Raw genomic sequence first — 25,955 nt, forward strand, 5'->3', positions numbered from 1 at the left:
CTGTGTTCAATGATCTGTCGCAGTTAAGTATAATACCAGTACTGTATTGTATTAAATACTGTACTGTGTTCAATGACATACTATAGTAAAGTAAATCACCAGTGTTGCACTGTATTTAATGATGTGCCATTAAATACAGTGAAGCACACTGTACTGCACTGTATTTGATGATGGACTAGAAGCAGTCCTGTCTTGGTCCTGGAGTGCCCCTGTCCTGGCTGTTTATTTTAAATTCTAAAGCTCCCCCTCTCCTTGCCGTGCGAGGGCTCGACCCAGACGAGGTCAGCACGCGCGGGGAGGAGGGGGCAGGAACCACTCAAGGCCCCCCAGACGGCGGCTGTGGCCCTGTGCACTGACAGCAGAGGACACTCGGAAATGAATGGGAACGAGGGGGAGGGGGAGGGGGAGGCGCTCGTGCAGACCTGCCGTGTATTAAACTGGGCTGATGATCGCGGATGGGGCCACGGTGGCACCCCGGTTCGGCTGTAGCAGGGAGAGGAGACACGGGCAAGAGACAGCCCAGACTGCTGGGAATTTTCTCCCAAACGTAGGGTACCTGCCATTTCTCCTGCGCTCGGCTCCGACTCACGGTCGCCCTGCCCAGGGGGCTGCTGTCGGGCCCGCGCCAAGCACCATCAAGACCGAGAACAGTGGCAAAGCGGCCCGATTAAGCTCATTAAAGTCTTTAGGGCGAGAGCACACGTGGACTACGAGCACGCAGCGCCTGCCAGGGGCTCCAGCAGCTGGAGACAGAACCTGAGCCCCGACCCGGGCTTTCGCGCGTGAATGACAGGAGCGCGCCGGGTTCGAGGAGCCGCCCGTCTGCGCGTGGTGCTCTCCGGTGCAGCGCTGGGGGTGGAGGGGTGGAGTCCTGGCTGCAGCAGTCACACCTCCGGAATCAACTGATTTTTCCCCCCCCAACGCTCTTGTACCCTCAAAGGGCAGAGTGGTCCACAGACCTGCAGTCGGAGAGCTGCTTCCGTTTTCAAAAGTGGCCGACGCTCTGGACCAGCGGGGGCTGGGACGCCCCGGCCCCCGGGCTTCCGGGGGGGTAAACCCATCTCCCTGCGTGTGCAGGGCCCCGCTCCAACCCCATAATCCGCCTCCGATCCCCCGGCGCACTGCGCCCCCTTCGAGACGCAGCCCTGGGGAACTAGCGGAATCGCGGGAGGACTGGGGTCCCCCCTCCCGGACCCCCAGTACAGCGGGCTCTCAGTCTCAGGAGGCGCGGAGGCAGAGCGAAGGAGAGGACACCCCACCGGGCTCTCCGCTCCTGGGGGGCTCCACATGCACGGACGCTACCAGGGTTCAGTATAAAGATCTTTTTATTATAAAACACTTGACATTTGGAATATTACATATGGCAAAAACACGGAGGGTGATTTTCAACTTGTCCCCAGCCCTCTTGCCCCGACACACGCTCTCTCTCTCCAGCCCACGCCCGCCCTCCCCGCCCCTCCTCGAAGGAGCAGGAACAGCACCCCCCCAGCTGCCTCTCGACCCGACGGGAGGTCTCCAGGGGTGGGGGGCAGGAGCGGAGAGGCTCAACGTGGGCGGGGGGGGAGAGAGCGGGTGAGCAGGGAGTGTTTCACATGAAAAAACAAAACCCCTGGGTTTCACCCGAGGGGATGAAAACAGAAAACTGAGGCCTGCACGGCCACTTCCTGCCCGGCGCCTAGAATATACAGCTATGAACACGGGCCCAGCACCGCCACAGGGCCCCTTATGTACACACTAGTTTACAGAAGCACAGCGGCCCGACCCCGGGGGGCTCCAGGCAGACTGGGGGAGACAGTAAAGCGCCGCTGGCTTCAATACTGTACAAGGAAAAGACGTGAGAGAACACCGAAATCTGTACATGCTACAGCACAACGCGGCCGTCTCCTCGGCGGGACGGGCCCGAGAGAGAGAGGAACCAAGTCACACCGACGAGGAACCAGCAGCGATGAGGAGGAGGAGGAGGAGGAAAGGGGGTCAAATCAGGGGGGCCGGACACCACTGCAAGTCCAGTCCGCCGGTGCTCCTGACGAATGGGGAATCGGGAGCTGGGGTCCCTCGGCAGGTCGCAGGTCTGTGCGAGACTGTAGGAGGTCCGAGTCGCTGTCAAAAACCGAGCCAGGCCAGTGACTTCACCCCCCCAGGAAACCCGACAATCCTGTGGCCCCAGATCCGGCTTCTCCAGCATCCACCGCCTCCGGGTTTTCTTTCTCGCGGAGCTCTCAACCGAACCCTGGAGGTGAGCCCCGCGGGGGAACCCCGAGAATCCCGAGGGCGATAGAACTCTTCCGCCACCTTCAGACGCTGACAAAAAAAACAAAAAAACACTCCCGGTTTGTTTAGAAACGTCCAGCCACAGACATGACGGGCTGACGGGCAGCTCGGGCAGGAGAGGTGTGAGTGGGGTCGCCCCCCTGGGCTCCAGTCCGCGCGTCTTGACGGATGAGAACAGCCCCAAATCTTTAACAACCTCCTCCCGCCTCAGACACCCCAGCCTGGCAGCCGGTGGTCTCTTCTCCGTGAGCCAGGCTCCTCACCCCTGGAGTGTGACGTACAGGATACTACCCCCTCCTCTCCCGGGGGGGGAAGACAAAAAAAAGCCTCAAGTCTCTCGTCTGCGACTGGAGAAGAGGCAGCAGCCTGGAAGCTGGCGGCTCGTCAGTTTTAAGCACGATCCTGCGGTCAGGAAGACAACCGGGCAGCCTCCCCGCCCTCGCCATCAGGCCGGCGGTGCCTCGTGACCAGCACAGCTGGAAAACACACTCCCCCAGCCCTGCCCACGCCCCGGCACGGGCACAAGCGCACAGAGAGGGGCTACGCTGGCTCTGGTGCCACCCAAGTCAAGTCAAAGCCCCCCCGTGAAAGTCCGAATACCGCCGTCACCTCGGGAAGCACGGGGCGACACTGAGGAATGAGGGGGTGTGTCCCATGTCCCGTGGATCCGGCAGTCTGCACCGGGGTGGTCCGTGAACCGCGAGAACAGGGCCTTCGGGGCGAGGGAGACGGGCAGGGATCGGGGCCAGCGTCCCCCGCAAGACCCCGGTCAGTTCAAGAGCCCCTCCTCTCCCCCCCCCACCACGCCAGGACCGACGCTGCACCCAGCTGGCTGGCAGGGACCGGCCCCCGGCCAGGTCGATCCGGTTTCGAGTCTCTCTGTCCCCTCGGGACGCCAGGGGGCTGGCTGTGGTTCTCCTCAGTCCCGGCGGCGTCTCCGCCCCGCCCCGCCCGCGCGCCCGCCCCACGCGGGGGCCTGCAGTCACCGGCTGATGTCGCGGTTGCCCTCCCAGGCCTTGCCGGCCGCGCAGTCCCCCGGGGCCTCGCCGGCGCCCCCCCGCAGCGGCGAGAAGAAGGGGTGTCGCAGGGACTCGGCCAGCGTGAGGCGCTTGTTCGGCTCGTACTCCAGCATGCTCCCCACCAGGTCGAACAGCAGGTGGTGCTCTTCCGCCTCGGACAGCATGTACCTCTGCAACAGACAGGAGGGAAGGGCAGGGGGGGTCAGCGCGGGGGGGGGGGCCAGCGGGCGAGCAGGCGGGGACACGCGGACGCGGGGGCGACTCGGGCCCTCACCCTCAGCGGCTTGCAGTTCTCCCGGACGTAGCGCCCGGCGGAGGAGCTGTCGTCCCAGTCCAGCCGGCCGTGATAGAAATACTTCTGCTTCCTGGAGAGGGCAGGCAGCACAGTCAGGCGCCGGGACCGGGGTATCCCCACCGCCGTCGAGACGGGGGACCCCTGGTCCCGGGACGGACGGCGGAGCGGGACTTGCCTGGTTTTGCGGATCATCCTGGAAGGGATTGGTCCCAGTATCCTCTCCATCATGGCCAGGTGCTCCCTGTTGTCGTGCGTCTGTGAGGAGGCAGGAGAAGGGGGTGTCTGTGTGTGTCCTGACCACTCTCGCACAATGACAAAATTAACAGTAAGCACAAAAGCCACTTCTCCCTCCCTCCCAGGGGTGAAGAGCAGAAAGGCTCCCCATCTGAGCAGAACACGCACATTTCCAACAGCCCCAGAATCTCTGCACAGGCCCCTCACGTCTCCCTTTAATAGAGCAACCGTGGTCACGTGTGTCGCCTCCTTAACCTTCGACCCCTTGCTGACACAAGCACAGGCCATCGCCACAGCACGGCCGACAGCTCCAGAACTTTTTTACAAGACGACGGTCTCTTCCTCAGCCCCCCCACTCCTGTCAGACCCAAGGTTTCTGCGATCAAGGACTTCAGTGTCAGGGTCCTCGCACACGTGACACAGGCAGGAGCCCCCTCCCGCCCCCGCTGCTGTAATTCCAGCACTAAGGTCGCCAGCCACCTAAAATAACAGCCCTCTCTGGCAGCCCCGGGCCTCTCCTCCCTGTGCCTCTCTGCCCGCCCCGGGCCTCTCCTCCCTGTGCCTCTCTGCCCGCCCCGGGCCTCTCCTCCCTGTGCCTCTCTGCCCGCCCCGGGCCTCTCTGCCCCCTGTGCCTCTCCTCCCTGTGCCTCTCTGCCCGCCCTGGGCCTCTCCTCCCTGTGCCTCTCTGCCCGCCCTGGGCCTCTCCTCCCTGTGCCTCTCTGCCCGCCCTGGGCCTCTCCTCCCTGGGCCTCTCTGCCCGCCCTGGGCCTCTCCTCCCTGGGCCTCTCTGCCCGCCCTGGGCCTCTCCCCCCCCTGGGCCTCTCTGCCCGCCCCGGGCCTCTCTGCCCGCCCCGGGCCTCTCCTCCCTGTGCCTCTCTGCCCGCCCCGGGCCTCTCTGCCCCCTGTGCCTCTCCTCCCGCCCCGGGCCTCTCTGCCCCCTGTGCCTCTCCTCCCTGTGCCTCTCTGCCCGCCCTGGGCCTCTCCTCCCTGTGCCTCTCTGCCCGCCCTGGGCCTCTCCTCCCTGTGCCTCTCTGCCCGCCCTGGGCCTCTCCTCCCTGTGCCTCTCTGCCCGCCCTGGGCCTCTCCTCCCTGTGCCTCTCTGCCCGCCCTGGGCCTCTCCCCCCTGTGCCTCTCTGCCTCCAGCTGGCCTCTCTCCTGGAAGCCTCTGCCTCCGTCACCTACAGATGGGAATTCTTGTGCACATCGCCGGTACTTTGTGCTGCATGACCTCCCTTCATGCTTGCCTCCCCCGATCCCACGCCCAGTGGTGGGGCCCGGCCTACCTGGAACAAGGTGAAGCCCAGGTAGTACTCGAACAGGATGCAGCCGATGCTCCACACGTCGCAGGGTTGGCTCCAGCCCAGCTCTGCTTGACAGACAGACGAGAGTCTAACTCTGGAGAAGAAACCCTCTCGGGTCTGCTTTACCAGCGCGCGCACCGGGGACAGGGGGCGCCCCACTCACCCAGTATGACCTCGGGGGCGCGGTAGTGCCGCGTGGAGACGATGGTGCTGTGATGCTCGTGGTCGAAGGTGGCGCTGCCGAAGTCCACCACGCGCACCGCTGTGCTCTTCACCGTGCGCTCGTCACGCTTCTGCGGGACACGGAGACAGCGCAGAGTCACCCGGGAGCCCAGGCCACACGCCCCACTCCCACTCCCACTGCCCCAGGAGCCCAGGCCACACGCCCCACTCCCACTCCCACTGCCCCAGGAGCCCAGGCCACACGCCCCACTCCCACGGGAGCCCAGGCCACACGCCCCACTCCCACTGCCCCGGGAGCCCAGGCCACACGCCCCACTCCCACTGCCCCGGGAGCCCAGGCCACACGCCCCACTCCCACTCCCACTGCCCCACGAGCCCAGGCCACACGCCCCACTCCCACTCCCACTGCCCCAGGAGCCCAGGCCACACGCCCCACACCCACTACCCCAGGAGCCCAGGCCGACACGCCCCACTCCCACTACCCCGGGAGCCCAGGCCGACACGCCCCACTCCCACTACCCCGGGAGCCCAGGCCGACACGCCCCACTCCCACTCCCACTGCCCCGGGAGCCCAGGCCACACGCCCCACACCCACTACCCCAGGAGCCCAGGCCGACACGCCCCACTCCCACTACCCCGGGAGCCCAGGCCACACGCCCCACTCCCACTCCCACTGCCCCGGGAGCCCAGGCCACACGCCCCACTCCCACTACCCCGGGAGCCCAGGCCACACGCCCCACTCCCACTCCCACTGCCCCGGGAGCCCAGGCCACACGCCCCACTCCCACTACCCCGGGAGCCCAGGCCGACACGCCCCACTCCCACTACCCCGGGAGCCCAGGCCACACGCCCCACTCCCACTCCCACTGCCCCGGGAGCCCAGGCCGACACGCCCCACTCCCACTACCCCGGGAGCCCAGGCCACACGCCCCACTCCCACTCCCACTGCCCCAGGAGCCCAGGCCGACACGCCCCACTCCCACTACCCCGGGAGCCCAGGCCACACGCCCCACTCCCACAGGAGCCCAGGCCGACACGCCCCACTCCCACTACCCCAGGAGCCCAGGCCACACGCCCCACTCCCACTACCCCGGGAGCCCAGGCCGACACGCCCCACTCCCACTACCCCGGGAGCCCAGGCCGACACGCCCCACTCCCACTCCCACTCCCACTACCCCGGGAGCCCAGGCCACACGCCCCACTCCCACTGCCCCAGGAGCCCAGGCCACACGCCCCACTCCCACAGGAGCCCAGGCCGACACGCCCCACTCCCACTACCCCGGGAGCCCAGGCCGACACGCCCCACTCCCACTCCCACTCCCACTGCCCCGGGAGCCCAGGCCACACGCCCCACTCCCACTACCCCAGGAGCCCAGGCCACACGCCCCAGGCCAGGGGAGGAGGTTCCTGGAGCAGCTGCCTGTTCCTGCTCGGATTCCCAGCCCCTTGCTCTGGATCTCCTCCGGAGCTGGGCTCAGGACCTCAGGACAGGAAGGACCCTCTCTGAGCCGTCACACCCCGCCCCCCATCCTCGCAGCAGGCGGCCCCCCTCTCACCTTCTCCACGTTGTACGTCATGGTGAAGTCGGAGTTGACAAAGAGGATGTTCTCCGGTTTCAGGTCTGTGTGCGTCAGCTTGTTGTCATGCAGAACTGCAAGACAGACGGACAGCCGATCAGCGGCACAGCCGGACAGGGCGAACCAAACGCAGGGGAAAGGCCACTGCAGCTGGACAGGGACAGGGACAGCGCAGCGCTGCCCCCTAGTGACGACTGACTGACCAGCAAGGAAGGTGCCCAGTACCAAGAGAACGAGTGCAGGCTGGTCTGAGGGCTGCGTGGTACCGGGACACTGCAGGACAGCCGCCAGACCCTCCTGCACTGCAGCGTGGGTACGAGAGACATGGAGAGAGGAGGGGGGGGGCTGTTCTCTCTCCAGCATCACCAGCCCTTCACGTACGGAGCCATGAAGCTGGAACGGCCTCACAGGGAACACGGTCTGCCAGCCTGACGTCGGGGGGCCCGGCGGGGGTACTCACACTTGACAGCCTGGCAGATCTGGTAGGCCATGTGGCGGACCTGCGTGATGGAGTAGGGCAGGTAGTTGTTCTCCTTCAGGAAGTCGAAGGTGCTGAGCGCCAGCAGCTCGAAGGAGATGCACATGTGCCCGTGGTAGTCGAACCAGTCGTACATCTGGACACACAGGCTTGGGGGAGAGGGGTGCAGGAGTTAGTGAGCATTTGAACTGCCCTCTCCACCCACCAGCACTCCCTCTGTCACTGGGCCCACCCTCACAACTGCCCCTCTTTCAGGCGATCATCTCCTATTGCTCCTACCCTCACAACTGCCCACAACCAATCTTTTACAGTGCCAACTCACAACTGCCCTGCTTTCAGCCTAACTGCCTCATTCCAACTCTCACTGCACCCAGCCTCACAACTGCCCCTCTGTCAGTCTAAATGCCCCCCACCCCACCCTGTACTAGGCCTCCCTATCGCTGCACCCCCCACCCCCCTCTTGAGTAACGACCCCTCTCTTACTGCTTGTTGTCAGGGTCCTTCTCGTTAATCCTCTCCAGCACGTTGATCTCCAGCCTGGCTGCCTCCTTGTACTTCTCCACATTCTTGATGATCTTCAAGGCCACGCGCGCACCGCCCCTGAAGCCAAAACACACGCACACACACGTCACACCCCGCCTCGCGCCTCCTGCTCGTCACACTGAGGCACACTGGTCCACGTGAGGCCGGGGTGGGAGATCGGACCAAGCGTATGAGACGCGGGGAAGGCAGTTGAGAGCTTGACACTGCTTTCCAGTTCCAAGAACAGACTGTCCTGCTGTCCCGAGTTGAGTGGTTCTGCTGCTCTGCAGTTTGAATTAAGCTTCCTCTGTACTGTTTGAGGTGCACTGCACGGCAGCTTGATCCACTCCAGGTTCTGCTTCCAGCTGCAGGGCCCCTGTCTTGCTCCTGCCAACACCAGGTCCCATGTATCTCGGGCTCTCCCACTGAGTCTGACCGGATCCTCACGTTCCGAGCAGATCCCACGGACACCGCTACAGAGGGTCGGGGCCTCTCTGGTCTTGAACAGAGAAGACGGCGAAGGGAGTGGACTCGGAGGACTTCACCGGAATCAGCCGCGGAACATGAACTAGGCGGCATGGACAAGCGAACGCTGCGGACAAGCGCATTTAAAACCTGAGCTGGGGGGTAATTCTCTACACAGAGTGCTGTGGGGGTCCGGAAGGAGCCACGATACCCCGGTTCCTTTCAAGAAACAGCTGGCTGAGATCCTGGATCAATTAACTTCAAGGGGCTGAACGGACAGGCCCGATCTCTCTCGTGCAGAAACGCTCCGCTGCTCTCGCGTGAGGTTTCAGGCCTCGGCCCGCTGCGCCCCCCCCGCGGTCCCCCGGGGCGCTTCTGGTTACCTGCGATGGTCGATGCACTGCACCACCCTGCCGAAGGTGCCCTCTCCGAGCGTGTTCACGATCTCGTCTGTCGGGGAAGAGGAAGGGGGGAGGAGGAAGACAAGGGGGCCGGGCGTTAGAGAAACGAGCGAGGAGCAGGCCAGGCACTCAGACCTACTGACAGAGGAGGAGCAGACCACTGAATTAGCACCTAAAGGACGAAAACGCACAGAAACCGCTCACAGTGACGAGAGAGAGTTCTGCCGGCCGCGGCCAGGGCGTGCCTGTCTGGGGCAGCTACAGCTCGGCGCGGGGTGGAAGTCTAGGAGGCTGGCTCTTCCACCCGCCCCCAGAGGCTAGAGCTTTACTCCTCTCGTGCGGTGGATGTGGGGGAGGGGGGGGCACACCGCCCCGCCTGCACAGCGGGGGAAGTCGAGAGCTAAGGGCGGAGTGGGGGGTGGGTGGAGTGGGGGGATTTTGGGAGGGCTCTTCCAATTGCAATTTCCCTTTCCGTTCGAACCCGCAGACCAGGAGAAAGCAAACCGACCTGAGTAAGTCAGCAAGGAAGGAAGGGGGGGGGGGAGGAGGGAACACAAAGGGAAGCAACCTTTTTTTTTCCCCATATGGAAGCTTCCGCTAATTAGATTAATTAACAAAAAAAAACAGTGAACACAGAAACACCATCGACGGAACTCAAGCTTGGGGGCCCTGCCCTTCGCTAAGAGGTACCAGAATCGAGAAAACTGGGTTCACCGGTTTTAAAAAGCACTCACAGCAACATCCTGGGCCCTTCCAGGACGTAAATACTCTTGTCTCTGGGGGGGGGAGGGGGGGCAGGGTATCAGTGGGGGGTCTTACTCCTGCAGTAACATTAATGGCATCTGCGCCTACTTACAGACTTGTAAAATGTCACAAAAAAAAAATACAACCCAAAGAGACTCATACAACTGCGCATATATCAAAAGCTAAGAGAGGCACTAAATGGATAATGTTACGATATGGCCGTGTACATCGTTCTTGCAGGACGTCGCCGGATCGATACATCAGATGCCCTTCCTCATCGTCTCTGATGCTCTGGGCTCTTGTCCGGCTGTTACTCTGTCCACTTCTCTGCTCCGCGGGTTCGACCCCAATCGCGGCGCGAAACGGGGGCACCGGCGGATTGTCGAAGGCAGGCGCAGCCGGGCGGCGGAGGTGGGCGGTGGCGGTTGTAGGTGTTGTAGGCAGATTGGGCCAGTCATGATTTCCCCAAGAGCCAATTCATTTGACGGCACATAGGAATATATAACGATAGGGATATTGCAAGGGAACATGTCAAAGATCACATTTCTCTTTCTCATCTCCTCCTGTCCTGCTGTCTCTCTCGTCTAGCGTCCTCTCCCAAAATACAGGTACATATAAAAAGACACAGAAAAGGCTACTGAGCTCAATCGTTAGGAGGTCAAAAAAAAAACACAGAGCAAAGAGGATTTCAGAAAATAAAAAAAAATCAGGCTTAAGCAAATGAGGACCCAAAAAAAACCCAAAAGCAACAGAAGAGAAACCGGAGACCAGGTTTCCCCTGTTGCCAGCGGCCCCCTCCCTTGGCGGGGGGACAGGCCCGGCCCCCGGGCCCCGGAGGGGACAGCGGCAGGGTGAGGCCGTGGACGCGTGGTCCTGGCTGGACCAGGCCAGGGGCATGGGGGTTACATCAGGCACGCGGCTCCCTCCCTCTTTCACTCACTCTCTCGCACACACAGCTGGGGAACCCGCTCGCGCGTTTGTGGGTGCGTTCGGCCAGGCCCTTGGACGCGGGGGTGTGGCAAGCGCTGCCTCTTCACCAGCAGGCCCCTTCCCTAACAGAGCTGTGCTTTGACACAGACTCTTCGCCCCGGCGCCCGCGGTCCCACACAGGGGCCCCCAGGGCCCCAGACTGAGGGCTGTGAACTCTCACTCACGGCAGCCCCAGCTCACGAACGCACCCACAAACGGGCTTCCTGTGAAAATGAAGACCGTGGTTAATTTATCACAGCAAAACCTGTCTGGCCTCGCTGCTTTCCCGCGGATGGGGGTAAATAAAGCTCAGCCCGGAAGTGCCGACGACAACCCACTGTTAAAATAGTAACTCGCAGCCTTTGAAAACCGACTGGACCAGATCCAGCTCCTGTCTCTCACCCTGGGACAAACCTCTCCAGGTCCCTGTCCCAGCTCCTGTCTCTCTCACTCACTCTGGGACAACCCTCTCCAGGTCCCTGTCCCAGCTCCTGTCTCTCTCACTCACTCTGGGACAAACCTCTCCAGGTCCCTGTCCCAGCTCCTGTCTCTCTCACTCACTCTGGGACAACCCTCTCCAGGTCCCTGTCCCAGCTCCTGTCTCTCTCTCACTCTGGGACAACCCTCTCCAGGTCCCTGTCCCAAGCTCCTGTCTCTCACTCACTCTGGGACAAACCTCTCCAGGTCCCTGTCCCAGCTCCTGTCTCTCTCTCACTCACTCTGGGACAAACCTCTCCAGGTCCCTGTCCCAGCTCCTGTCTCTCTCTCACTCACTCTGGGACAAACCTCTCCAGGTCCCTGTCCCAGCTCCTGTCTCTCTCTCACTCACTCTGGGACAAACCTCTCCAGGTCCCTGTCCCAGCTCCTGTCTCTCTCTCACTCACTCTGGGACAAACCTCTCCAGGTCCCTGTCCCAGCTCCTGTCTCTCTCTCACTCACTCTGGGACAAACCTCTCCAGGTCCCTGTCCCAGCTCCTGTCCCTCTCTCACTCTGGGACAAACCTCTCCAGGTCCCTGTCCCAGCTCCTGTCTCTCTCTCTGGGACAACCCTCTCCAGGTCCCTGTCCCAGCCCCTGTCTCTCTCTGGGAGAGACCTCTCCAGCTCCTGGAGTGAAGGGGCAGGGAGCCTGGCTCTGTGACCTGCGAAGCCCCCTGGGAAGAAGACACCGGGCAGGAGTATCCCGTTCCCTGCGGCCCTGTTTACTCCCTCCCCTCACGCTCCAAGCGTTCTGCCACCTGGCCTTCCCAGTGCTCCACTCTGCGCCGGCTCCGCGTGCGTGTGGCCAGGGCGACTCCTGCTGACCACCGACCACGTGCCGCACGAGGAGGAGGAGCCCCGGTGGGCAGGACGGCTCCAGGGGACCCCCCCGGCCAGGAGCCGCGAGGGGGGCCGCTGACTGGGCCGCTACGCCCAGCCCGTGCATCCGAAGCGGTGAAGCGAAGCGCGGTGCTCGCCCTGGGAATGCTGGGAAGGAGGCGGACGCACCCCCCCCCCCCCCAGCCTCCCAGGCAGCTGCCCAGCGACGAGCGACGAGAGCTGCTGCCGGCGCGGCGAGCCGACCGCTGACCGCGTGCGATATTTATATCGGCTCCGCCGGGGGCTGGCGTGCCGACCCCAGGGTTGAGCCTCCAGCCCCCCGCCCCCCAACAATTGAACAATCCGCGTCTGCCGTACGGATCAGCACCGCCACTCGGGGCGCCGGGCCCGAGAGGGGCACAGTGGAGGGACACCCCCCTTGGTTCGGACTTCACCTCCAGCTGGGCAACACCGGCGCGCGGTCCCAATCCCGCATTCCCAACGGGCAGGGAGGGGAGAGGGCAGGTCGCCGCGACGACGAGCGCTACAGCAGTACCCGCTTCCCTGTAGCGAACGGCAGCGCCACGCGCACGGACCCCCGGGAGAGACCACCCCGTGCCCTTTTCGGAACCCGGCGGACTCGACCCTGCAGTCGTCGCCTAACGAGCCGGACCAGAACCGGGCAACTAAACGCCCCCCCCCCCCCCTCCCTGCCACCCGCGGCCGAGACGGGCCCGGTACTCACAGCGACGCACAGGCAGAGGCAGCGGAGGCAGCTCTTGTACAGAGTGTCCTGCTCGGGTTTCCCCATGGCTCCGCGCGGCAGCACCACAGAGACGGAGAAGCGAGGCGACACGAGACGAGACGAAGGCAGGGGGAGAGGAGGAGGGAGCAGGATGGGCTCGCGCTGCCCTCCGAGAGCGTTCCCGGAGCGCGGAGCCCGGAGCCCGGGGGAGAGAGCGCACACACCGGGCAGGGAGGCGGAGGAGAAGCCGAGACACACAGGCAGGCACAGCGAGGGAAGACGAGAGGACTCAGCGGGCGCTGGTAGGAGGGGGGGGTAAAAACGCTGAGGAGAGCCTAAATCGGGCTCTGCGTCCGCCGGGAAGCACCGCAGGATGACTAGAGACTTGGGAACGCTGGGATGAGGATAGGGTTTCTCCTCCTCCTCCGCCTCCCTCTATTCCTGGCCTCCGAGTTAACGCTTAAAGAGTCTCGCCCTCCGCAGGCGGGAATCCGCCCCCCTGCTCTCTGGGACTCCCCGTGAGTGAGACCGAACCAGCGGGGCCGGGCTGGGTTTCCAGCTGGTTAAACCCGCTGCCCGACCCGTCCTGGCGCCGGAGCGGTCCGGTTCCAGCCCAGGGAGCCGGGCGCTCCAGACGCCCCCAGAGAAGCCCGATTCCCCGGCACGACTCCGGCACCCTGGGAACACGCGAGGGGACGGGCGGACCTGCGGGCTGACTGAACGCCGGGGCCGATGCGAAGGCTGTGCCCCCGGGGGTGCGTGTTCGGGGTTCTCCCTACACGGCAAAGTACTGGACTTCCCACCTCACGGGCCTACGTCCACGCAGCACCCCCCTCTGGGGGAACCCCAGCGCCAGAGGCCTGCTCCCCGGATCAGCCCCTACAGCCCAGACCGGTCGCCCAACAGGCAGGAGACGCAGCCTCAACGCGCCTCAACACCGACCGGCCGATCGGACTCCCCGCCGAAACGCGTCTCAACTAGAGGACCAAGCAGGACCGCAGCCCACCGAGGACCCTGAGGAGACCCCACCCTGGAGCAGACAGAAACCCCAGAGCGAGACTGGCAGCACACGGAACAGACTGCCATTACCCACGTGGATTTTTTAAACTATTGTTTTTACAGACGCCCAGAGAGCGAAAAGGTCCGCGCGGCAAGGAAGGACCTTCGCAAAACCTGCCCCGTCTCGCTACAGTGAGAGAGAGACAACATTCACGCCCCCGCCCCCACCCCAAAAAAACATCCACAGCAAAACAAAACAAACAAACAAAAGGTTTGCTACTTACCGAATCCAGGAGCTGCGAAAAGGAGCGTTAGTAGAGAAAGAGGGCAGGAGGCGCGCGAGGGAGGGAGGGAGGGAGGGGGGCAGGGGCGGGGGGGGCGGTGGGCACACTCACCGAAGACGATGGGCTAAAGGTTCGGGTTCTACGCCTCCTTCGTTTGTGCTTACGCCTGCTGCTTTTGCGGCTGGGGTAGCTGTCCTCGCGGTCGCGCCGGAACTCGTAGGAGCGCTGGTGCAGGGCGTAGTCGACGTCGTAGTAGCCCTCGGCGCCGCGGTCCCGCTCCCGGCTGAAGTCCAGCCGCCGGTATCCCTCGCAGTACCGCCGCTCGAACGCCCTGCGGTCCGCCGAACGGTTTTCGTAGCTGCCGGAGGGGGGGGCGAGGGGGTGTGAGCGTGAGAGCAGGAAGCGGACTGGGGGGTTATGGGGAGGGGGGGGCGGACGCGGTGTTAGGGGCCGGACTCGGGGGAGGGGGCGAACTGGCCCTCATGGACCCTTTGAGCGGAGGCGCCGGTCCCCAGTGCCCCAGGGTGGGGACAGTCACAGCGGGCAAGGGGAGGTAACGGACAAGCGCGCGGCACTGGCGCTGGACCCAGCCGAGCGGCGCTGGCCGGGGAGAGGCCAGGGCCCAGACCGGTACCAGCGGTGCCGAAGGACGGGGGCTCGCGGGTGCTCGCGCGGCCGAAGCCCGGCGCCGCCCTGACCTCCTGGAGCGCAGGTGGTAGCTGTCCTCGTGCCGCTGGGCCCGCCGGTCCCTCTCGCTGCTGCTGGACCGCGTGCGGCTGCGCCTGCGCCGGTGCTTGCGGTTCCGGTACCGGTCCTGGTAGCTGCATCGGCTGCCCCGCTCCGAGGAGTGGTACCGTCTCGAATGCGGCATCTGGAAGGACAGGACGGGGCGGGGGCGGGTGAGCCCGGTGGGACAGGTGTGTGTGCTGTGCGCTTGTGGGCCGGCGGCCTGTACCGAAAGGTGACCTGTACCGCTATTTTCACACAGAGAGAACCAGGACCACCACAACGACAGCACTACAGTAAAACGTTCACAGTAACTTGTAAAACCTCCAATTTACATCACAACATAGATCACATTTCCAGGTCCGCACATGTTCTGCGATTCAGAACGAGGCAACAAAACTACCGGTGACGTGTTGACATCGCAAACCAGCAGGCTTGTGAACACACCTCTTTTAATCCAGCAGAAATACCGCGCTCGACTTGTTTTTGCCGACAAATACTTCTCAGCCGTTAACTCTGCGCGCAGATCACAATGGAACGTATCTGCGGGGAAATGTCTGCTGCTCAACCCGTCATCACAGAGACTCGTGAGGAGGAAGGGCCGCATCTCGTCCGGCGGGGACGTTAGCGCAGAGCGAGACCCGCCGGCTGCCCTGGCGACGGGTGGCAGGAGGAGCAGCTGTCACACTGCCCCAGGCGGCCCTCACACTTCGGGGAACCCAGGGCAGAAACTGGGGTGCGACTGATCCCAGAGGGGTTGATGGGCAGGATGATGGGGAGGTGGTGGATTATGGCTGGGGTGGGCACTGGATCTTCCCCCCAGCAGGGCAGGAGCACCCCCCCATGTCTGAGGGGGCCGGGTGGACTGTGGACAGAGGGACTGTGTGGTCACCTGGGGAGACAGTGTGTGGGGCAGGGGGGAGAAGTCAGATTCCGTTCTACAGTACTGCAGCAGTGTTCAGGGTAAGTGACAGCACTACAGTACTGTAGTGTGGCGTGGGTTCATCAGTGTTCAGGGTCAGTGACAGCACTACAGTACTGCAGCAGTGTGGTTCATCAGTGTTCAGGGTCAGTGACAGCACTACAGTACTGCAGCAGTGTGATGTGGGGTCATCAGTGTTCAGGGTAAGTAACGGCACTACAGTACTGCAGTGTGGCGTGGGTTCATCAGTGTTCAGGGTCAGTGACAGCACTACAGTACTGCAGCAGTGTGATGTGGGGTCATCAGTGTTCAGGGTAAGTAACGGCACTACAGTACTGCAGTGTGGCGTGGGTTCATCAGTGTTCAGGGTCAGTGACAGCACTACAGTACTGCAGTGTGGTGTGGGTTCATCAGTGTTCAGGAACAGTGAGAGCACTACAGTACTGCAGCAGTGCGGTTCATCAGTGTTCAGGAACAGTGAGAGCACTACAGTAATGCAGTGTGGTGTGGGTTCATCAGTGTTCAGGAACAGTGAGAGCACTACAGTAATGCAGTGTGGTGTGGGTTCATCAGTGTTCAGGAACAGCGAGAGCACTACAGTACTGCAGTGTGGTGTGGGTTCATCAGTGTTCAGGAACAGTGAGAGCACTACAGTACTGCAGTGTGGTGTGGGTTCATCAGTGTTCAGGAACAGTGACAGTATGGTACAGTAGCAGTGGAGACCCGGACCCTGCGCAGGGCAGGTAACACAGGTACACGCACACGGCAGCTCTCAAAGTCACACGCTTCGCCTGCCTCCGTGGCGTCTCCAGCAGCGCAGGCGGCGTGTTTTTCAACCCGGAGGCCTAAACCCTCAGACAGCGACCCTGTTGTTCTCACGTCAAAACCTCCAAGCCCTACAGGAACAGGTGCCGTCAGGCGGCTCCCGGACACGGACACCCGCTACCATCAGTTTTCACAGCCCCGGGGTGGGGTGGAGTGGGGGGATTCTCGGCTGTGGGTCAGACAGCAGCTCGTGTAATTAATATTTAAAAAGCCAACAGCTCAGCTCAGCACGGCGCCCACCATGTTGTCGCTGTGTCCCGCCCCCATCGACCCCGCACAGGCCGGCGAGCCCCGTCTCTTCAGCCCTCTTTACATGACTGTCGCCCCCAGAGCCGCTGCCTCCCCGCACCCACGGCCGAGTGAGCGAGCAGAGGCAACGGGGCCGCAGTAAGAGAGAGAGGAGAGCGGGCCAGGGGGACCCAGCCTCAGACACACCGCCCGCCCGGGACCCGCCAGCCGTTGGGGCGGAGTTTCGAATTCGAATTGCGGGTTTTGAATTGTAACCGAACTCCGGCCCAGCTCGTGGCAGCTGCTCGGCGACGGGGCGCTCTTGTTGTTTTGTTTTTTTTCCCCTCTCCCCGAGTCCGCCATTTTACAGCCCGCCGCCGCCGCCGCTGCGCACCCCTGCTTCTCTCTCTCTCTCTCTCCCTCCCTCCTCCCCCGCCGCCATCTTAGCTCGACACGCTGGCCCGCTCCACGGCCGCTCCGGCTGGGAAACACCCCGGCTTCCCGGGCACCCGGGGGCCGGCCCGGCGCCCCCTTACCGCCCCGAGCCCCGAACGCGCAAGAACAGCGATAATTGATTTCATGTTTTACCGTTTTCGCAGCGAGGCCCGTCCGCTTATCCCACAGGAAATCCGTCTTGGCGGCTCGCTCTCTCTCCCTCTCTCGCGCTCTGTGCTAGCAGCTGCAGCTGCCCGCGCGCTCTCGCTTTCCTTACCTGCGCGCTCCCGAGAGTGGGGGGTAGCCGAGCGACGTCAGTAGCCAAGCGTGCTCGCCCCCGGACGGCTTATTAAATACCACTTTGACGAGAACTCCGAGCTACCTGTCACACCCACAGAGGGCTCAGCGTTAATACACCAAGGCTGTGTCAGTGTTGTCGGTACTGGTGGTAATGTGTGGTTTGTGAGATGGCCCGTGAGCCGCTGGCTGCTTCATGTGTGGCGGGCGAGGAGCACAGGAAGCTGTTGAAAACATCACGCAGGACACAGGCTCACGCATCACGCTGACTTTATTCACAACCGATGCGCAGATCGGCGCCTCCAGGGCGCTGGACAGCACCGGCAGCACGTCAACACAGCAGAACTCGAGAATAAATCTATAAAACTGACGAGTAAAAATCCAAACTGCACGGAAGAGCTCTGGACACAAACTGTAAATAACCACTGAAGATAAAAGACACTGTCGGCGGGTGAGCTGTAGAGGGCGCTGAACACCACACAACACAGGAGGACTGAACACTACAGCACAGGCTGCGCACTACTGAACACCACAGAACAACACAGCACAGACTGCACACTACTGAAGACCACACAACACAGGAGGACTGCACACTACTGAACACCATAGAGCAGCACAGCACAGACTGCACACTACTGAACACCACAGAACAACACAGCACAGACTGCACACTACTGAACACCACAAAACACAGGAGGACTGCACACTACTGAACACCCTATAACAGCACAGCACACAGGAGAACTGCACACTACAGAAGACCAGAGCAGTCCAGAGAACTGCGCACTGCTGAAGCCCAGCTGTCAGCGGACTGGGATCTGAGGGCTGGGCAGCAGGGGGCGCTGTGGCGCTGCGTGGCGAGGGCTAGGCGGTCTGGCCGGTCCCGCTGGGCCTGGCGTACCGCACCTCGCTGTAGGTCAGCCTGTCCTCCTGTCTGTCCTGGCGCCGCCGGCCCGGCCGGCCCGCGGGCTTCAGGTCCAGGTGTGCGTAGGTGACGCCCCCATAGGTGTCCGTCTGCAACACAGCAGGGTCATGTGTCACACACCTCGCAGCAACACACAACACCTTGCAACAGTGCACAGCGCTGCACAACACTCACAACAACACACAGCACTGCACAACATTCACAACACCTCGCAAGAAAGCACAGCACTGCACAACACTCACTACACTGCACAACACTACACAACAACGCACAGCACTGCACAATACTCTGTACCTTGACCACTCTATTCTTACCCTCCCTTGGCCTGAACCACCCAGATTAAATATAAGTACTTTTGTTAAGGTGTATAAAGTCTACACACACTGGTCACATGACACCACACTCACCTCTAACCCAGGTACAAGAGCGCCCCCATTTGTCTGCCTCGAGTCTGCAACAGAGGAGCACAGGACGAGCAGAGCAGTGATCCATTCTCATGAGCAATACGAATCAATCCGTCTGTTCTCTATCTGTGTGTGTGTCTGTGTGTCTCATGAGCAATACGAATCAATCCGTCTGTTCTCTATCTGTGTGTGTGTCTGTGTGTCTCATGAGCAATACGAATCAATCCGTCTGTTCTCTATCTGTGTGTGTGTGTGTCTGAGCTGGTGTGTGTGTGTGTCTTACCTCTGTCAGAGGGTGAGCGATTAATGGTCAGGTAGGAGATACTGCCGATCAGAGCCAGCAGACTGAGGGCAGAGAGAGAGGCCAGGACAGCTGGGTACAGAGACCCACTCGGACCCGGGCACCACTGGAGCGCAGTCAGCTGACCTGTTCGAACAGCAGGGGGCGACACCTCACAGCTGTGTGCTGTAATACCTTTATCCTGACACACTGTAGTGTTCTCAATAATAATGGGGTGAGGGGTGGGTGATGGGTGATGGGTTGTAAGGGATAGGTCAGGGTGGGTGATGGTGGGTGTGGGGCTGGAGGTGGGAGTGTGAGAGTAAGAGGTGGTAGGGAGTGGGTAAGAGGTGGCTCATGGGTAAGGGGTGATGGGTGAGGGGTGATGGGTGAGGGGTGAGGGGTGAGGGGTCGGTGAGGGGTGAGGGGTGAGGGGTCAGTGAGGGGTGAGGGGTGAGGGGTGAGGGGTCGGTGATGGGTGAGGGGTGAGGGGTGAGGGGTGAGGGGTAAGGGGTGAGGGGTGAGGGGTCGGTGATGGGTGAGGGGTGAGGGGTGAGGGGTAAGGGGTGAGGGGTGATGGGTGAGGGGTGAGGGGTGAGGGGTCGGTGAGGGGTGTGGGGTGATGGGTGAGGGGTGAGGGGTGAGGGGTCGGTGATGGGTGAGGGGTGAGGGGTCGGTGAGGGGTGAGGGGTCGGTGAGGGGTGAAGGGGTGAGGGGTGAGGGGTCGGTGAGGGGTGTGGGGTGATGGGTGAGGGGTGAGGGGTGAGGGGTCGGTGAGGGGTGAGGGGTCGGTGAGGGGTGTGGGGTGATGGGTGAGGGGTGAGGGGTGAGGGGTCGGTGAGGGGTGAGGGGTCGGTGAGGGGTGTGGGGTGATGGGTGAGGGGTGAGGGGTCGGTGAGGGGTGTGGGGTGATGGGTGAGGGGTGAGGGGTGAGGGGTCGGTGAGGGGTGAGGGGTCGGTGAGGGGTGTGGGGTGATGGGTGAGGGGTGAGGGGTCGGTGAGGGGTGATGGGTGAGGGGTGAGGGGTGAGGGGTCGGTGATGGGTGAGGGGTGAGGGGTGAGGGGTCGGTGAGGGGTGATGGGTGAGGGGTGAGGGGTGAGGGGTGAGGGGTCGGTGAGGGGTTAGGGGTGAGGGGTGAGGGGTCGGTGAGGGGTGAGGGGTCGGTGATGGGTGAGGGGTGAGGGGTGAGGGGTAAGGGGTCGTGATCGGTGAGGGGTGAGGGGTGAGGGGTCGGTGATGGGTGAGGGGTGAGGGGTGATGAGTGGGTGAGGGGTGTGTGGTAGGTAAGGGGTGGGTGCTGTGTGGGTGGGTTTACCTTTCCCCTCGAGGGTGCGTGACGAGACGTTCGGGCTCTGATGGACGCTAGCCCAGCCTGTCCGGGCCTGGCAGGACCACGGCCCCCCCTCGCTCCACTCCTCCTCCGAGACGTTCAGGCGGCTGGTGACGCGGTACCTGCCTGCCACCCTGGTGGTCTCTTCCAGCGCCGGGCGCTCCCTCTCGGCCCCCAGCCAGCTCACCTGAGCCCAGGGCAGCGCCAGGCCGCTCACCAGGCACAGCAGGGCCAGGCCCTCCCCGCGCCGGCCGGGCCGCACCAGCACCGAGACGCTGGGGCTGTCCGCGGGGGGGTCTGCAGGGGGGGAGAGAGGCAGCGCGTGGCACGTGATGAGCGCAGATTAACGGGGACCCCCAGAGAGCCAGGCAGCTGGCACTGCAGCCTGCGTTAGAGCTGCATCAGGATCTCACGTCGTCTTGCAGAGCCCAGCGCATCACCCCAGAGAGCAGCCGGAAACCCAGGGTGGGTGGGGTGCGGCTCTGTACACGGCTCTGGGCTGTGGGGCTCGGTTCTGGCCGGGGGCACATTCTGTGAGGAGTTTGCATGGTCTGTCCGCGTGGGAGTGGGTTTTCCCAGGTGCTCCTGTTTCCTCCCACCTCCCAGACTCCTGCTGGCTGGGTCACTGTTGTCTCTAAATTCCCCTGTTGTGTCCCTGTGTGTCCCTGTGTATCTCTGTGTATATCAGTGTGTGTCTGTGTGTCCCTGTGAGTGTGTGTCTGTGTATCTCTGTGTATATCAGTGTGTGTCTGTGTGTCCCTGTGTGTGTCCCTGTGTATCTCTGTGTATATCAGTGTGTGTCTGTGTGTCCCTGTGTGTGTCCCTGTGTATCTCTGTGTATATCAGTGTGTGTCTGTGTGTCCCTGTGTGTGTCCCTGTGTATCTCTGTGTATATCAGTGTGTGTCTGTGTGTCCCTGTGTGTGTCCCTGTGTATCTCTGTGTATATCAGTGTGTGTCTGTGTGTCCCTGTGTGTGTCGGTGTGAGGCAGGCAGATATTAATATTATTCCAATAATACTCCTTATGTTTATATGCAAATATCTTATGATTGTGGCTTTATTGTAAACGTCTGTAGATTGTTGTTCCATGTTAATTGTATTTGTTTTGCTTTGGCAACACCGATTGTACTCCTCGACCATGTCAGTGAAGCGCCTTGAGTTGAATTGAATTGTCAGTGAAGCGCCGGGCGCCCAGAAGCCCGCAGCCGCCCGGGCCGCAGGGCGGAGTAAAAGCTCGCTGTCTCTCCCTCGGACCCGGTCCCTCCCTCCAGACCCGCCGGGCCCGACAGAACGTCTTGGAGCCTGTCGGGTTTTGCTCTGTGTGGTTTTTGCCAGCAATCGCACCCAGCGCCGCCGACCGGGTCTTCTCTGGGCTCCCCGGCCCCGGACAGCCCCGGCACGGCGCGGGGCGGGCGGGTTCTTACCTCCGACGACGAAGACGGTTCCGAGGTCCGGCAAGGCGGTGCAGCTGTTGTTCTGCTCCCCGCAGTAAAACACGCCGGAGTCGGCGGAATGGGCGGCGAGCACCGTCAGCTGGACCCGGTTCGAGTCGATTCTGGTGCTGCTGTATCGGCAGCCGGTGTTCCGGTTCTGGTTGCAGTCCGTGTTGAGGATCTCCAGCTTCCCGTTTGGGTCCATTCGGAACCAGAGGAGGTGCTCATTGTAGAAGCCCTGCTTTGTGATGCAGGTGCAGGGTACCGCGGCGTCCTGGCCCGGCTGGGAAAACACCCAGACCCTGTCCTGGGCCGGAACCGCTGAGGAACAAACAGAGCCCGCCAGGTTCGGCTTGTGTAATAATAATAATAATAATAATAATAATAATAATAATAATAATAATAATAACATCCAGAAGATCTCATAGTATTACTGCACGTTAATAATATATGAGCAAAAGCGATTTTAATAATAACAGCAACAATATAATGTATCATACTCTTATTTCACTTTAGCAACGATAATAATACAATTAGATCAATAGTAATTTAACAATTATTAATAAAAGCTATTTGTTTTATTGCGCTTTAACAGACAAAACGACAGAAATGATATTAATTCAATATAATAATAATATTAATAAAGTCTAATATCATTATTGCACATGAACAACAATAATAACAGTAATTTTAATAATAACAGTACGAATATATTCAGATCTAACAGTATTAATGTTCATTAGCAAAGACGATGATAGAAGTGCAACAGTAATTTTAATAACAATGGTAATAATATTTCAATAAGATCTAATCGTGTAATTGCACATTAACAACGAAAATCAGAACAACAGCAATTTGAAAAATAAGAACAGCAAAAACAGACTAATAAGAATAAATCTAATATTAATACTGCGCATGATTAACGATAAAAACATTAGAAAAGCAATAGTCATTTAAATATTAACAACGAGAAACATATAAGACATAAAAAGGATACGAAATATTATCATAGGACATGAATAATAATATTAATGTAATAATCATAATTTTGGTTTAATCGTGCGTGCAAATAAATAAAAACAAGACTAAAATATTAGTAACCATAATAGATCTGTAAAACATAACAACGTTGTAAATGAACAATACTACAATAATATCTGTGTACTGTAGTAATTATCAGTAGTACTGTAGTAACTCGACGGTTATTCTGTGATTCTATGAGAGGACACGATTCAGAAAAGGTGATTCTGTTTAAAACAGTTTTACTCCTGTCTGTCTGAAGAGGCCGAATCGTCGAAGTTCTAACAGGCGGAAAACGACACGCTTGTCTTTAGTGTGGAAAGGAGTTTAAGGACTGTCGCTCCGTTCAATCGCCCGAGCTCTCGGTCAGGTTACAGTATAGGCTGGATATTTAAAAATCTCCTCAATTAGTATTATTCTTTTTTATATTTACCACACAGTTAAAAAACTCTGAAGAGAAAACATGGAACTCACCTTGAACGACAAACTGAAGACCGAGGAGCAGGACAAGGGAGCCCATAGCGGACCACAGCCTCATGTGCTCGGGGCTGTGTCGGCGGGTCGGTGTGTTCGGGGCTGTGTCGGCGTGTCGGTGTGTCCGGGGCTGTGTCACCGTGTCAGTGTGTTAGTGTGTTCGGGGCTGTGTCAGACTGACTGAGGCGGTGTGTTCAGCACTGCGTCAGTGTGTTCAGGATCGCGTCAGCGTCTGTGTCAGAGAGCCAGAGGCGGTGTGCTCGGGGCTGTGTCGGTGTGTTCCGGACTGTGTCAGTGCGCGTTGTGTTCTAGACTGGCAGTGTACAGTGTACAGTGTGTTCAGGACTCGCGATGGAGAGTCCGTGTAAACTGTGCTCAGGGCTCACAGTAATGTATCACTGGGCTGTGTCAGTATGCAGTGTGCAGTGTGTTCAGGATGGTGTGTGCGGTGTGTTCGGGGCTCTGGGTGGTGTGTGTTGTGTACAATTTGTTCAGGGCTCTGTGTCAGTGTCAGTATGCAGTGTGTTCAGAGCCTGTGTGCTGTGTGCAGTGTGTTCAGGGCTCTGGGTGCTGTGTCAGTGTGCAGTGTGTTTATGGCTCTGGGTGCTGTGAAGACAGTGCAGTGTGTTCAGGGCTCTGGAGCTGTGTGCAGTGTGTTCAGGGCGCTGTGTGCAGTGTGTTCAGGGCTCTGGGCGCTGTAAGGACAGTGCAGTGTGTTCAGGGCTCTGGGCGCTGTAAGGACAGTGCAGTGTGCAATGTGTTCAGGGCTCTGGGTCCCGTTTGCAGTGTGTTCAGGGCTCTGAGCGCTGTGTGGACAGTGCAGTGTGTTCAGGGCTCTGGGCGCTGTAAGGACAGTGCAGTGTGCAGTGTGTTCAGGGCGCTGTGTGCGGTGTTTTCAGGGCGCTGTGTGCAGTGTGTTCAGGGCTCTGGGCGCTCTGAGGACAGTGCAGTGTGCAGTGTGTTCAGGGCGCTGTGTGCAGTGTGTTCAGGGCTCTGGGCGCTGTGAGGACAGTGCAGTGTGCAGTGTGTTCAGGGCGCTGTGTGCAGTGTGTTCAGGGCTCCGGGCGCTGTGAGGACAGTGCAGTGTGCAGTGTGTTCAGGGCGCTGTGTGCAGTGTGTTCAGGGCTCCGGGCGCTGTGAGGACAGTGCAGTCGGTGACTCTCCCCCCTCAGCGGTGCCTGCGGTCTGCACCCCAGCCTCTCAACATCACACGGGTTCGCGTCACACGAGAGTCTGGGGGTCGCGTGCACGGCTGAAACGCAGAGCGCAGCCCGGCTCGCGTGCCTGTGTCGTCACGGGAGCAGCCGGGCCCGCCAGGCTCGTGCCTTTGTTGTGTGCTAACGGCAGGTGCCAGACCGCTGTCTCGAGCTGGAGACACTTGCACTTCTAAAACTGCTCGAGCTTGAGCGAGATCGGTGCGTAACCCACGCGCGCACACCCCAGCAGCGAGAATTAGTATTAAGTGTTACAATCATCACACCCGGATATTTCCGGCAGTTTGGGGAGTTATTTCGTTGTGTGTTGTTTAATATCCGTGTGTCAGTGCACCTGTGTGTCTGTGATGGAATCGACGTTTTAAATGAACTCGCGGGCGTCGTCTTCTGCATCAATAAGTACCAAACTACTGGTGTGGGGCACGCGGTGTGGAGTCCCCACGAGTGAAGTCTGGTTAGTGACACAGACAGGTGCGGTTTCTGTTGCACTGGGAGAAATACTCTAGGATTAGACAAGCATTTATTCCCCAAATCACACATCTGATCCCAGAACTCCCTCTCCTAGACTCCTAGTCTATCCCAGCAAGCAATGGGCTCAAGGCAGGGTCCATCACAGGACACACACACACACACACTCACACTCACACACACACTCACACCAGGGCCAGTCCATCACAGGACACACACACACACCAGGGCCAGTCCATCACAGGACACACACACACTCACACTCACACACACACTCACACCAGGGCCAGTCCATCACAGGACACACACTCACACCAGGACCAGTCCATCACAGGACACACATAGTCACACACACACACACACAGCAGGGCCAGTCCATCACAGAACACACACACACTCACAGGGGTATACAGGGGTATTACTGGTACAGTAGGGTAGAGGGGTGTGTGTGTGTTTACTGGTACAGTAGGGTAGAGGGGTGTGTGTGTGTGTGTGTGTGTGTGTGTGTGTGTGTGTGTGTGTGTACTGGTACAGTAGGGTAGGGAGGTGTGTGTGTTTACTGGTACAGTAGGGTAGGGTGTGTGTGTGTGTTTACTGGTACAGTAGGGTAGAGGGGTGTGTGTGTGTGTTTACCGGTACAGTAGGGTAGAGGGGTGTGTGTGTGTGTGTGTTTACTGGTACAGTAGGGTAGGGGGTGTGTGTGTGTTTACCGGTACAGTAGGGTAGAGGGGTGTGTGTGTGTGTTTACCGGTACAGTAGGGTAGAGGGGTGTGCGTGCGTGCGTGCGTGCGTGCGTGCGTGCGTGCGTGTGTGTGTGTGTGTGTTTACTGGTACAGTAGGGTAGGGAGGTGTGTGTGTTTACTGGTACAGTAGGGTAGGGTGTGTGTGTGTGTGTTTACTGGTACAGTAGGGTAGGGTGTGTGTGTGTGTGTGTGTGTGTGTTTACTGGTACAGTAGGGTAGGGAGGTGTGTGTGTTTACTGGTACAGTAGGGTAGAGGGGTGTGTGTGTGTGTTTACTGGTACAGTAGGGTGTGGGTGTGTGTGTGTGTGTGTGTTTACTGGTACAGTAAGGTAGGGAGGTGTGTGTGTTTACTGGTACAGTAGGGTAGGGTGTGTGTGTGTGTGTGTGTTTACTGGTACAGTAGGGTAGGGGGTGTGTGGGCTCAGTGGTCACTCAGTTCCACTGTCA

General features: G+C 60.3%; 2 protein-coding genes across 6 annotated transcripts; both read right to left on the bottom strand.

Annotated features, from left to right (window-relative positions):
* Nucleotides 1-1,307: 1,307 nt before the first annotated feature.
* clk2a (CDC-like kinase 2a) lies at nt 1,308-17,210 on the bottom strand. Of its 4 annotated transcripts, none has more exons than XM_069185491.1 (13): nt 17,074-17,210; nt 14,483-14,655; nt 13,896-14,142; nt 9,718-9,817; nt 8,729-8,795; nt 7,842-7,958; nt 7,341-7,507; nt 6,860-6,954; nt 5,284-5,413; nt 5,103-5,185; nt 3,761-3,840; nt 3,565-3,655; nt 1,308-3,460 (listed from the first exon to the last, which is right to left on the bottom strand). In XM_069185491.1, exons 2-13 carry the CDS (start codon nt 14,653-14,655, stop codon nt 3,254-3,256), a joined length of 1,557 nt encoding a protein of 518 aa, XP_069041592.1. In that variant the 5' UTR covers nt 17,074-17,210; the 3' UTR covers nt 1,308-3,253. The 4 variants fall into 4 exon arrangements, with proteins under 4 accessions (XP_069041592.1, XP_069041593.1, XP_069041595.1 ...); XM_069185492.1 differs by having other exon boundaries at nt 3,565-3,651; nt 3,757-3,840; XM_069185494.1 differs by lacking the exons at nt 13,896-14,142; nt 14,483-14,655; nt 17,074-17,210 and adding an exon at nt 12,502-13,883 and having other exon boundaries at nt 3,565-3,651; nt 3,757-3,840.
* Nucleotides 17,211-17,470: 260 nt separating this feature from the next.
* On the bottom strand, nt 17,471-23,382 carry LOC138225391 (uncharacterized). Of its 2 annotated transcripts, XM_069185508.1 has the most exons (6): nt 23,084-23,381; nt 21,581-21,910; nt 20,143-20,454; nt 18,830-18,973; nt 18,550-18,593; nt 17,471-18,231 (listed from the first exon to the last, which is right to left on the bottom strand). In XM_069185508.1, exons 1-6 carry the CDS (start codon nt 23,145-23,147, stop codon nt 18,082-18,084), a joined length of 1,044 nt encoding a protein of 347 aa, XP_069041609.1. In that variant the 5' UTR covers nt 23,148-23,381; the 3' UTR covers nt 17,471-18,081. The 2 variants fall into 2 exon arrangements, with proteins under 2 accessions (XP_069041609.1, XP_069041610.1); XM_069185509.1 differs by lacking the exon at nt 18,830-18,973 and having other exon boundaries at nt 23,084-23,382.
* Between the last annotated feature and the right edge of the window lie 2,573 nt (nt 23,383-25,955).

This window comes from Lepisosteus oculatus, chromosome 27 (assembly GCF_040954835.1).
Source record: "Lepisosteus oculatus isolate fLepOcu1 chromosome 27, fLepOcu1.hap2, whole genome shotgun sequence".
Lineage (NCBI taxonomy): Eukaryota > Metazoa > Chordata > Actinopteri > Semionotiformes > Lepisosteidae > Lepisosteus > Lepisosteus oculatus.

What these genes read in the sequence shown, in the direction of transcription:
- LOC138225391 (XM_069185508.1), bottom strand. Translation starts at nt 23,147, where the DNA reads ATGAGGCTGTGGTCCGCTATGGGCTCCCTTGTCCTGCTCCTCGGTCTT. An exon ending in ACGCACCCTCGAGGGGAAAG is followed by an intron (nt 18,974 to 20,142) that starts GTAAACCCACCC and finishes CTGTTCGAACAG; the next exon opens with GTCAGCTGACTGCGCTCCAG. An exon ending in CTCTTGTACCTGGGTTAGAG is followed by an intron (nt 18,232 to 18,549) that starts GTGAGTGTGGTG and finishes GCTGTGTTGCAG; the next exon opens with ACGGACACCTATGGGGGCGT.
- clk2a (XM_069185491.1), bottom strand. Translation starts at nt 14,655, where the DNA reads ATGCCGCATTCGAGACGGTACCACTCCTCGGAGCGGGGCAGCCGATGC. An exon ending in CCTTTAGCCCATCGTCTTCG is followed by an intron (nt 9,818 to 13,895) that starts GTGAGTGTGCCC and finishes CCCGCGGAGCAG; the next exon opens with AGAAGTGGACAGAGTAACAG. An exon ending in AGAACTGCAAGCCGCTGAGG is followed by an intron (nt 3,461 to 3,564) that starts GTGAGGGCCCGA and finishes TGTCTGTTGCAG; the next exon opens with AGGTACATGCTGTCCGAGGC.